The sequence below is a fragment of the Syngnathus scovelli genome, chromosome 9 (assembly GCF_024217435.2).
Source record: "Syngnathus scovelli strain Florida chromosome 9, RoL_Ssco_1.2, whole genome shotgun sequence".
Taxonomy (NCBI): domain Eukaryota; kingdom Metazoa; phylum Chordata; class Actinopteri; order Syngnathiformes; family Syngnathidae; genus Syngnathus; species Syngnathus scovelli.
The window spans coordinates 17,090,439-17,103,142 of record NC_090855.1 but is presented as its reverse complement, the minus strand read 5'-3'; the positions used below and the strand labels follow the sequence as shown (position 1 = coordinate 17,103,142).

The window sequence follows — 12,704 nt, the reverse complement described above, 5'->3', positions numbered from 1 at the left end:
AATACATTTGTGATTGATATATAAATACGATGAAATAAAATGATACGACTGGCATAAAAACAAGCATAAACAACATAAAAATAAAACTCACCATTACGTTGAATTAGTGGGAGCACTAAGCTTGTTTCTCAGAAACAAGCCGGTCCCATCTCGGCGTAGTCGGAGACAATTACACCCGAAGTGGTTAAGGTTTGTCTTTTAATACAAGATGCTTGGTCTCCATGTGCCGAAGCAGTTTTGAAGGCTTCATTGGCTCGTTAGCTAGCCTGAGTGGGCTTGGTGTGTCAGAGTCACCTGTGGCGAGAAATCCATATTTTAAGTAGGACCCCATAAATGTTTCTTTTAAATGCAGCTTTCCTTTTCTTAGAAGTCGTAGCCTCTTCTTCTTCCGTCTCCTCATTGGGCTTTTGGGCTTCTGTTTCTTGCTCATATTTGCTTCCTTCGCGGGCTCAACTGAGGTGACATGTCACGTGACCGAGACGAGCGTCTTGACCTAAACTGACGGATGTAGTAATTGGGAGAGAATCGCCAATTTTTTTATATTCTTCAATATAAATGCTTACTCATTTTTGCTAGCTTTGCAGGCTCGACTGGGGAAACATGTCACGTGACCAGGACGAGCATCTTGACCTGAAGTAATTGATCGTCGGTTAAAAAAAATATATAGTTTTTTTCTGTGCGGCTTGGTGGCCCGGAACCAAGTGAACTAGAACTGGTGCCGGTCCGCAGACCGGGGGTTGGGGACCCCTGGTTTAACGCATGCCTGATGTTGTTTCTAAATCACAGACACTGCCAAAGGTGTCTAAAATGTTCAGTACGTGATTATATCTTATGTTTTGATTAATGCTTGATGTGACGTTGTGTGTCGCCTAATGCTAGACACCAGCTTTGGATCATTACAGAATGTTCTGGACAGAGGAAAATGTTTTGCCTAACAATGAAAAGATATGGTTGGAAGCATGATTAAACTAGGAATGTGACGAAGTAAGCACATGGTGTGGCAAAAGAACAAACAAACAAATGCATGGTAAGTGGTGAGTAAGAACTTTGCATTGTCAGAGAACATTAACGAATTCATGATGTCACACAAAACTTCACATAATTCCGTACAAAATGGCAAAATTGGAAAGATGATAAATGGACGATGTGTGACAGTGGGTGAAGTGGATGTATGTGCAAGAATGGAGCAGAATGTTTACAGGAAGTACACTTGGGGGATAAAACCAGCAGAGGTGCCAGAGGGAGAGCGGCAGGAGGTAAACAGCCAAGAACCCGGCCAACGGTGCTTGCCAAGCCCAAAAGACGGGATGGAAAACAACAACCCCCACACACATCGAATGACCCATAATCAGCACCCACCCCCACGGAACCAGCTCTCACCAAACCAACATCCACTCCCATGGAATCAAACTCTCCTGCGACCTTGCCCCACCACCCTGGACTCATCACCCATCAAACTCGGCCCACACCGGCATGTGCAACAGAATATAAGCTGACCAAAGAACCTGGAAGGTTGCCTTTTTCGGAATGGGTACTTGCTGCTCTTGAGCGCTGTCACACGAAAGGCGTAGTGTTGCGCTCACTGAGCTAATACAACTGGTGATGGGTAGCAGACTACGGTAATTAAATGAAACACATAACAGCTGGTAAGTGGGAGGATCTTACCTGGGTATTGAAGCGCGGATCAGTGATTGGTTACGTGCATTAGTGCGGTGACGAGCACAGTGTCAAACTCTGGAACAAAGCACACTGTCAAACAAGCAAACTCCAACGTCCCATGCCTTAAGAGCAACGCGCCACCGGTAAGGTGTTTAAATCCTTTGATGTTTTCATTCATGATCTGCCACTGATGTTTTGTAGCTTGTCATGCTGATCGTATGGTGAAAGCACCATTTTAATCCAGCGTTTGGTTTTAAAGTCCAGTAGTTCGTCTGTCTGTAAAAACATTCCAAACGTAGCGCTGTTTAGCCCTTCCTGCTTGTAGTGAATTCTGGGTATTCACATTGCATGCTGGGCGATGTAGTCTGTTCTTTTGGTATTGGTCTCATCAATCTTATTTGTATACGAAATAATGAATGTGAATTGTCGTCTTTATTTAAGCAACAACTAAATACTTGCATCTGCATTTCCATTGTAATGCATATATGAGTTTTGTTTGGTCTACAGATTTGTATCCTACTACCGCTACCGCGACTGCTACTGCAAATGTGGATGTAAAGAAACTAAAAAATAAACACCACAAGCTGAGTTGAAACAATGTTGTTAGAGATTTGCTCACTCCAACTTATTTTGCAAGAACCACACAGGAGACAAGGCAAGTTCTTTTAGACACCTGCAGGTGGAGAGATCACTCGCTACAGGAATGAAATCTGAAAAGTCTCCTTCCTGCAAGGGCATATTTATTAGGAGGAACAGAGTGGGGGTGAGAGTGGGGGTCAGAGTAGACAAATGGCCGAAGCCCCTGGCTGATCAAAGCACAGCAGGGGGTCCTTCACGATGTTGTGTGAACTAAACAACTTTGATTGCTTCCTCTGCAGCTAGTCACTTTGTTCTACTACTTTTGTTAAGACAGGACAGGCGAGTTTAATTATTACAGGTTACATTCCAACATCAAGATAACATAGGATCAAGATAACCTGGAAAACCCTAACAAATGTTGTTACTCTTTCGGTACCCCTTTTGGCGGGGAGAATTTGGAAAAGCCGAACAGTTATAAACCGAGGTGCTATCAAGGAAAAAGGAAACAAAAAACCCTCTGATTAAACCCCACCTCGACAAACAAAAAAGGAAAAAATGGATTCCACTGAAATTACTAGCCTAAAAGCAAAGCGTGTCTGCGCAGGCTGCATTCACGAGGAGAGTGACCTGTGGCGAGAAATCCATATCCCTGTCTCTCTCTGCTGATATCCTGGAGAAAGGAGCCCTAACTGATGAGATGCATGCACTCAGTGCAGACTTTAGCAGGGCTGCCTCAGATCTCTTGGAAGCCTTGGAAGATGTGGATGACAGTGAAGATGAGGCAGTGAGAACAAAAAACAAACTTAAGCAGTGTCTCACCACCTATAGCGACACACTCCAGATCACCGGAGAAATCCTGTATACTAAGTTTGCAAAGCCTGAAATTCAGCTCCACGTTGAAGGAACGGAGGAAACATATGAGGAGTTGGAAAAAATAAATGTCAGAGGTTTTGACTGAATTTCTCAATGAATACGGGTCAGAAGGTGAGCTGAATGCAACTTGGATTTCAAAAATCACAGCCGGCGGGAGATGTTTTTTCCGGCTGAAGGTTTCTCCCCAAACTGTTGATGGGGCAGAAGTTGGAGAGCTAATCGATTTAATGTTTCTAAAACTTGAAGCGTTTAACAGTGAATGTGGACTTTTCCAGACAATTTTGAATATACCATTAACAATGTGGTATGAAAAGATGCAAGCATATGGGGAGAGTATTACGGGGCTTTTTCTATCAAGCCGTGTCTGGACAAACGTCGTCGGAGTGAAACGTAAACTGGCTTTAGAGTAACCCTTACTAAAAAATTAAGTTTAAACTACCCCCAACACACTAGACTGTTCCTCCTCTTACCCCCCCTCTTTTTCTCACCTGCAGTCACAGAAAAGGTGGAGTTATAGTCATTAGCATAACTATCTAAATTGTATAAGAGCGGGCTTGCAATCGTCTCTTTCACACACGCACGCACAAGAGAAAGAAGATGGCCCAAAAAATGCTTGCCAGAAGACTTTTACCACGTTCTACACCTACGGGCATCACGTTCTGGTCAACCCCTGACAACTCGGATGCAGAGTCAGATGCTGCTGACGATGGGAACACAGCTTTCCTAGCGTCGCCAAGACCGACGCCAGCGGGGCCTGAGACATGGGCTGAAAGATTTGAGATTCTTCCGCTGCCGCCATCTGACCCGAACGAATGCATGTCACCGATTCGGCTCGACGATCTGCAAACCGATTCTCTCTATGGAGCTTTGTCATCAACTTTCGACGTGTTTGAAACCCCTGAAACCTCGGGGCAGCAGCAGCAGGAGGAGCAGCATGAACCGTGGTCCACGTCACGAGCCATTGAATTGTTTGATGGCGCCTGCGCACGCTATCCTGAAAATGGTATGGATTTGCCAAGCTTGTCTGCTGCCGACATTAGAGTCTTACTCAGAGAGATAGAACCGGAGATACCCTGTGATTTTGAGGAGGCTGACGACACGATGGTCCTTGAGTTTGGAGCCGTTCCTCCGATGACCTCGACGCCTGTGAGAATCAACACACAGCAGGACACGGAGGCTGGCGACACGATCGTTGACACTCCGATGGTCCTTGAGTTTGGGGCCGTTCCTCCGATGACCTCGACGCCTGTGAGAATCAACACACAGCTGGACACGGAGGCTGACGACACGATCGTTGACACTCCGATGACCTCGACACCTGTGAGAATCAACACACAACAGGACGCAGAGTATAATATGACGATAGAGCCTCTTAAATGGTTGGTGATTGAAGACTACACACGCCTGAAGCTGATGCTGGTTCATCTTTTGTATGATGCCTTAATGAAGCATGCTAAATCTAAGTGTGACGGATGTGCTCTTGATGATCTTAGCCAAATGCACCATACATGCCTATATGTTGAGGATCGAAACTTTTACTTATATGCGAATTACGAAGCAGTGACGGCTGAACTGTGCAATGCTGACTTCCTCCACACGTTGTCGACAATGTTTTTCTATTTTAAAAGCTCTGCAACGCTTATAAACATCCGCAATTCTGTTTCTGCCATTCTACATGACCTAGCTCATGAAGGCAAGATCTTCACACGGCTCCGTGCGATAAAACAAGAAGCTGGTGATACTGTTCTGACTCGCAACGAAGTCGCTCTATTATTTAGAACGTTTGGAAAAACACAATGGGAGGTTTTGTAAAAAAAAATGTGGAATCAATTGATGACTTTCCTAACAGTACTTTTAGATTTAACAGGGGGGCAGCTAAAGAAGTTTAAAACTCTAATAGGGTCCAAAGTAACACCATCTATGTTATCTTCATTCATGCGTTATGTTAAACCTTAGGATTTATAGAAAAACTTTCTTTTACCATGTTTTACACTTGTTTGTGTTTATTAGTAATGTTTTTTAAGAAGTAGTTTGATTTTTTCTGTAATAAACTATTGTGACCGTTTCTCTGTGTTTATTCAATGGCGAGAGATGTCTTCAGCTAAGAATCCTGATAGTTTTTGGGGGGAGAGGGGAAAAAAAAAAAAAAGCCAAATCGAGAGCGAAGTCCGCCCAGGGAGAGTCACGCCTACATAGAGGAAAAAAAAAAAAAAAAAAAAAAAAAGCCAAATCGAGAGCGAAGTCCGCCAAAGCAGCAGTGCGTTCGGACCTCTCATCTCGCGCGTTTACCAACCTCGACTTAACCCCCCGCTAAAAATTTTTTTGAAATAATGCTCACTAAAAAGGGGCTCGTGATGGACACGGAAGACCTGTCCAAGGAAAACTTCAAAAGGTTTGTTAAGGCTCTGGTGAACCGCCGGGGTAACATAAAGGTGGCAAAAAACAAGGTGCAAGATAAGAACTTTATGGACGTAACCGAGGTGCTGGTGTCCACTTTCACCGACGACAAAGCTCCAGCCGTGGTCTCCGAATTGCTCATCTCCATTAAGTGCATCGACGAGGCCGAAAACCTCGGTAAATTCATGCGTTATGTCAAACCTTAGGATTTATAGAAAAGCTTTTCTTACCATGTTTTACACTTGTTTGTGTTTATTAGTAATGTTTTTTAAGAAGTAGTTTGATTTTTCTGTAATAAACTATTGTGACCGTAAAAGTGACTGTTTCTCTGTGTTTATTCAAAATCGCGAGATATCATACCTGTTTGTTTTATTAACAGCGTCACAATCTGATATCCATCAGAGCTTACCTAACAATGGGTGACGACAGGTGTCTTCAGAGACTCTATTATTGTGCTAAGAATCCAGCGAGTTTTGGGGGCGAGAAACGGCTGCACAGGGAGGCGATTAATAGCTGTAAAAACACTAACATAAGAAAAGTAAAAGCTTTTTTATCCGATCAGGATGCGTACACTTTACACAAACCAGCCAGAATAACTTTTCCTAGAAATAAAGTTTTTGTCCGAGGTCCTATGAGACAATTCCAAGCAGATTTGTGTGATATGCAATCACTAGCACGCTACAACGATGGCTATAAATATTTACTAACCGTAATCGATATCTTCTCGAAACGTGCATATGTACGTGTTTTGAAAACTAAAACTGGTACACAGGTCACCAAAGCATTTGAAGATATCCTGACAGTTAGCGGTTCACCATTACGCCTTCAAACAGATAAAGGGGTGGAGTTTTTTAACAAACATTTCCAGAAATTAATGAGAAAGCACAATATTACACATTTTTCCACCGCCTCGGACACTAAAGCGCAAACGATCGAAAGATTCAACAAAACGTTAAAAACGCGCATGTGGAGGTGTTTTACATTTAAGAACACACAACGATACGTGGATGTGATTCAGGATTTTATTGTCAGTTATAACGACAGTTTTCACAGCAGTATAAAAATGAGACCGAACGCTGTAAACGAAGAAAATAAGAATATTGTCTTCACTAACCTATATGCCAAAAGTCCTTTCCGACGGGGGTACAAGTTCCGGTTCGCACCGGGTGAAACTGTGAGAATTTCCAAAATAAAAGGCAATTTTGAAAAAGGTTATTTACAAAGTTACACGGATGAAATTTTCAGAATAAGACAACATCTCCATCGTGTTCCTCCCGTCTATAAAATATCGGACTTGGATGGTATGCCTGTAGAAGGTAGCTTTTACGAAGAAAAATTACAAAAAGTAAAAATAAAAAAAAATAAAAATTTTCGCATACAGAAAATTCTTAAATCACGTACTGTGGCAGGTAAACGCGAGTCCCTCGTACACTGGGTAGGATGGCCATCCAAATTCGACAGTTGGACTGTCTTCGACTCATTCGACTCACCCGCAAAGAGTATTAAAAGCATTTAACGATCTCTAAAACAGCCATTCTGTGGAAATTACAAGATGGGTGAACACCAGAGAGACTTCTACGTCACATTAGCGTCAAATGCCAGTATACACCTTTTTAGCTCAAACACGCTCACAGAATTCAAAACCGAACTAGCTCAACATATCGATTTAAAAGGTTCGTGGGAGGTCGGTTTATGCGAGATTTCCTACATCAACACAATACCCACCATTCCTGAGAAAAAACGGAACTTCTATTTAAAACAGCCTAAAAATCCGCCCCCTAGAGGTGATACGTTCCAAGATGACTCAGAAACTCGACATCTGCTTAAAACAAAAGGAGGTGTTTATCAAAATCATGACTCGTTAGCTTTGGACATTCAAACTCTATTAACTAAAGCGAGTAACAAAAAGATTGTCAAAGTCAAAGTCAAAGTCAAAGTCAGCTTTATTGTCAATTTCTCCACATGCCAAAGACACACAAAGAAACCGAAATTTCGTTCCCCCCTATCCCACGGTGACAAGACATGGCTCACAACAGACAACAAGTAAACAAGTATAACAAAAGCGTGCTGAATAAATAATGAATAAATAACACAACAACAACAATAATAAACAACAATAAATAAATAGGAGGAGCAGAAAAAAAAAGGAGCAAGTGCGCGTACAGCAGACATTCCCGAAAGTGGCGCAACAGTGCCGCACGCTACGCAGAAGGGGGTAGCGAGTTCAGGGCCCTAACAGCCTGGAGAAAGAAGCTGTTTGCGAGTCTGGTGGTGCGGGAGCGCAGGCTCCTGTACCTCTTCCCAGAGGGCAGAAGGTCAAACAAAGAGTGAGCCGGGTGACTCACATCTCTGGCAATCGAGGTTGCCTTGCGGGCGACATGGGAGGTGTAAATGTCCTTCAGGGAGGGTAGCGAAGCACCAATAATCTTACCAGCCGTATTCACAATGCGCTGCAGGGCCTTCAAGTTCTGTTCAGTGCAGTTACCACCCCAGACAGCGATGCAACTGGTGAGGACGCTCTCAATGGTGCCACGGTAAAATGTAGACAGGACTGCCTGAGGAGCACATGCACGCCTGAGCTTCCGCAGGAAGTACAAGCGGCGCTGAGCTTTCTTTGCCAGTGACGAGGTGTTTTCGGACCAGGAGAGGTCCTCACTGATGTGCACCCCCAGGAACTTGGTGCAGCTCACCCTCTCCACCACAGCACCGTCGATGATCAGCGGCAGGTGTGTTGTGTGACCCTTCCGGAAGTCAACAATCATTTCCTTGGTCTTATCGACGTTCAGCAGGAGGTTGTTGTCCCTGCACCACGTGGTCAGAAGGTCAACTTCCGACCTGTACCGAGTCTCGTCGCCCTTCGTGATGAGACCCACCAGAGTCGTGTCGTCAGCAAACTTCACTATGCGGTTGTCGCTGTAGGTCGCAGTGCAGTCATGCGTCAGCAGGGTGAAGAGCAATGGACTGAGCACGCAGCCCTGGGGGGCTCCCGTGCTCAGCGTGATGCTGGCGGAGATTTTGTCGCCAACACGCACCACCTGAGGCCTCTGACAGAGGAAGTCCAGTATCCAGTTGCAGAGGGAGGTACTGAGGCCCAGCTCGTCGAGTTTGCAGATGAGTCGCTGCGGCACAATGGTGTTGAAGGCAGAGCTGAAGTCCACAAACAGCAACCTCACATATGAGTCCTTTCTCTCCAGGTGGGTGAGGGCCGAGTGGAGGGCAGAGCAGATGGCGTCCTCAGAGGACCGCTTGGCACGGTACGCAAACTGGAAAGGGTCAATGGTGGGGGGGAGAACGGACTTGATGTGCTCCATGACCAGCCGCTCAAAGCACTTCATGATGATGGGCGTCAGTGCCACAGGGCGGTAGTCATTGAAGCAGGACGGTGCAGGTTTCTTTGGCACAGGAACGATGGTGGCAGCCTTGAAACACGAGGGGACGATGGCCTGCTGCAGGGAAACGTTAAACATGTCCGTGAAGACACCCGACAGCTCCCCAGCACAGTCCTTCAGCGCTCGACCCGGGATGTTGTCAGGGCCCGCCGCCTTACGGGTGTCAATAGCGGCAAGCGCCCTCCTCACACCGTCGGCAGAGAGGCGCAGGGGCTGCTCGTGCAGGGGGGGGGTGGACTTCAGTGGGCAAGTGCTGTTCTGGGCGTCGAAGCGAGCAAAGAAGCGGTTCAGATCGTTCAGCAGACGGACGTCGCCCTCACAGCTCCTCGGCTCGGGCTTGTAGTCCGTGATGGTCTGAATGCCCCGCCAAAGGCTACGTGCGTCCTTGCTGTCCTTGAAGTGGGTGGAGACCTTGCACGAGAACGCCTTCTTTGCTTCTTTGATGCCTCGGGACAGGTCGGCCCTCGCTGTCCTCAAGCCAGCCTCATCCCCCGCTCTGAAAGCCTTGTCCCTGGCCCTCAACAGTCTGAGGACAGCCCCCGTCAGCCACGGCTTCCAGTTCGCGCGAGTGACGACGGATTTTGAGCAAGTCACATCATCGATGCACTTTGTGATGTAAAAGGTAACAGAGTCAGTATACTCCTCTATGTCCGTCCAATCGTTGTAGGTGGCTGCCTGCTTAAATAAGTCCCAGTCAGTGGTGTCGAAGCAGTCACGAAGTGCATCGGAGGCACCCTCAGGCCACACTCGAACCTGCCTCCGAACCGGCCTGGATGCCTTTACCAATTGTCTGTATGCGGGCAAAAGCAAAACGGTGAGATGGTCAGAAAGCCCCAGATGGGGGAGGGGGGTGGCTTTGAAAGCTCCCTTTTGCGCCGAGTAGACTAGGTCCAGGAAGCTGTCTCCACGTGTCGGAAAGGGAACATGCTGGTGAAGCCTCGGGAAAACAGACTTCAGGTTGGCATGATTGAAGTCTCCAGCGAAGATGGTGAAACCGTCAGGGTGCGCTGTTTGCTGTTCACTGACAGCCTGGTACAGTTCACCAAGCGCCGCGATCTTGTCTCCTTCGATGTTGGAAGGCGGGATGTATACCGCGACTAGCAGAATCGCGGTAAATTCCCTCGGCAGATAAAAAGGACGGCACTTAATGATCACAAACTCCACAAGCGGCGAGCAGTGCTTACACACCACCACAGAGTCCCGGCACCATTCTTCTCGGATGTAGACGCATATTCCACCTCCACGCGACTTTCCCCCTCGTACAATGGCACGGTCCGCCCGATAGCACGCTAGCCGCTCCAGGTGCACTGCAGAGTCCGGAATGTTGTCACTCAACCAGGTCTCGGTGAACACGAGCACACGGCAGTTCCGCACCGTCCGGTTCGTAGACCTCAGCAGGCGAACGTAATCCATTTTGTTGTCCAGCGATCGAACATTCGCCAGAAGAATGGATGGTACCGCCGGTCGCGCTGGGTTGGCCGCCAGCCTGGCCCGGACGCCTCCGCGCTTGCCCCTCTTTTGCCTCCTCGCACACCGTTTCCGACGGCTCCCAACCGGGGAAGGAATAGCGGGTGTGGTCGGCGACGTTTCAGGACGTAGCAGTCCGAGCGCCTTTAATGTCGACGCTTCAAAGTCCAGAACGCCGCAAAACCCACTTCTGCCGATGTCAAGCAGAACCTGCCTGCTGTACTTGTAGCACGGACGAGACGAACACACAAGACTGTCGGACGAACACTCATAAGACGAACAAATCACCGTACTGACGGGACAGAGAGTGGCCGCTGCGTGTGCACGCGCCGCCATCTTGAACACTAGATTGACGTCCGATTTGATCAACACAAACAGAGGTTCATGTTTTCGGGTGAAGAAGGATTGAGAATTATGTTCAAGAGCCCCCTGGCGTACATTGTTGGAATGACACCAGAGCATTGGTTGTCACGCAAACCGGAAGGCGTAAACGCACAACATCCTGCCGACAGACGGGCTGGATCTTATTTTATGTTCATCTACACAGACATAATACATCATCAAACAGTTGGTGACGCGTACGCGCCCATGCTTAGAACTCTGCCTATTGAAGGTAATTTTGGTGATGTTGTAAACAAAACTTTTAACCCGGTATACTATTTAGCTGTGTGCAGAAGCCACATTGAAACCATTTCAGTTTACCTGCGAACAGACCAGAACAACCCGATAGATTTCGAATACGGGAAGGTCATTCTCACTCTGCATTTTAGATCTAAATAATAATAAATTTAAAAAGAAATAATAATAAATTTAAAAAAATAAAAAAAAATTAAAAAAATGACGTCATCGTCAATGCATCCCGACTTGTATCGTTTTGTTGATTATTATGAAACACAAGTGGGGGGCTCGTTTCAAGCCGGTTTTGCAGGGGCGCCGGTTCAATACGGACGAGGGATTGGGTCTATTTTTGCAAAATTATTTCGTTTCGTGATGCCTATGTTCAAAAACGGGTTTAACTTGGCGAAGCCGCATCTTCAAGCCGCCGCTAAAAACATAGCAACGGATGTAGCGGGGTGCGTCATTCAAAGAATCCACCAGAAACAAGGCCCCGAGCAAGAAGGTTCCGGGCTAGCTGTATTGTCACGTGGGCGACTGGAACCTGGGGGGCGGAGAAAAAGGAGCGTTAAAAGAAAAAGGCGCTCCGCCGGTCTCCGACCAGTTGTCAGGAAAAAGCGCAGAAGACACAAGACAGATATTTTCTCTTAAAAAATGGCCCTTCTACATTTTAAAAGTCAAGAGGCGACGCTATCAAGTCTGGATCTGTTTAGTGCGCCCCTGACGCAATTCTCCATAGAAGATAGCTCATATGTCGAATTTCAACCGTTAACAGCAATCGTGGACCAAGGCCCAATAGAATTTTTTTATACCGGGGGACGGCTCAAAATATTTAGATTTATCCGACACTTTACTACATCTCCGTGCAAAGGTGACGCGTAGAGATGGGACAAATATTCCACCGCAGGAGCAAGTCGACATCGTGAATTTCCCTATAAACACAATTTTTAATCAATTAGATATTTCGTTGGGTGGACGGTTAATCTCACAATCTAGTGCCACGCACGCCTACAGATCCATCATCGAGCTGCTGTTAAACTTTTCAAACGATTCTTTGGAGTCACAATTCACAGCAGGAATGTTCGCAAAAGACTCTAGGGGGCGCATGGACTCCATTTCTTTCGAAGAGGGCGTGGCTAACGCCGGTTTTGTGCGGCGCGCACAACAGATTGCAGGCTCACGTGAATTTCATTTTATGGGACCGCTTCATGGAGATATTTTCTTCTCCGAACGCCATCTATTGAATAATGTGGATTTGCGTCTAAAGTTAACTAGAGCTTCTGATGATTTCTGTCTCATGAGCGCTCCAGACAGCGATTCGTGTCTCAAAATACTCGGAGCGTCCTTATTTGTGAAAAAAGTATCAATCTCACCGGCCGTGGCAATAGGTCACGCCGCCGCATTACAAAAAGGTAACGCCCTTTATCCGTTAACAAGAATTAATATAAAAACCTTCTCGATCCCACAAAACTCGAGAATTTGTCATCAGGATAACCTATTCCTCGGACATATCCCCAAGCAAGTTGTAATAGCGCTCGTAAACCACAGCAGTTTCATGGGACGGAGAGATTTAAACCCGTTTAATTTTTTGCATTATAACATAGAGTATTTAGCTCTCAGCCACGAAGGTCGACAAATACCTGCCAAACCTTTTCAGCCCAATTTCGAAGCTGGGATATGTACACGTGAATTTCATAATTTATACACAGCAACGGGGCGTTTTCT

General features: G+C 46.3%; 1 protein-coding gene across 2 annotated transcripts in view; it reads left to right on the top strand.

Moving 5' to 3' along the window:
- The first annotated feature begins 1,698 nt into the window (after nucleotides 1-1,698).
- The window catches only part of LOC125975090 (uncharacterized), a 44,173-nt gene continuing 33,167 nt past the window's right edge, over nucleotides 1,699-12,704 (top strand). The window contains exons 1-2 of one of the 2 annotated variants that reach the window (XM_049730225.1): nucleotides 1,717-1,802; nucleotides 2,167-12,704. The exon at nucleotides 2,167-12,704 is cut by the window's right edge and continues 19,120 nt beyond it. In XM_049730225.1, the coding sequence (XP_049586182.1) occupies nucleotides 3,709-4,923 (1,215 nt within the window). In that variant the 5' untranslated portion in view covers nucleotides 1,717-1,802; nucleotides 2,167-3,708 and the 3' untranslated portion in view covers nucleotides 4,924-12,704. Of the gene's footprint in view, nucleotides 1,803-2,166 lie in introns of both variants that reach the window. The other variant, XR_011087380.1, reaches the window with a different exon arrangement.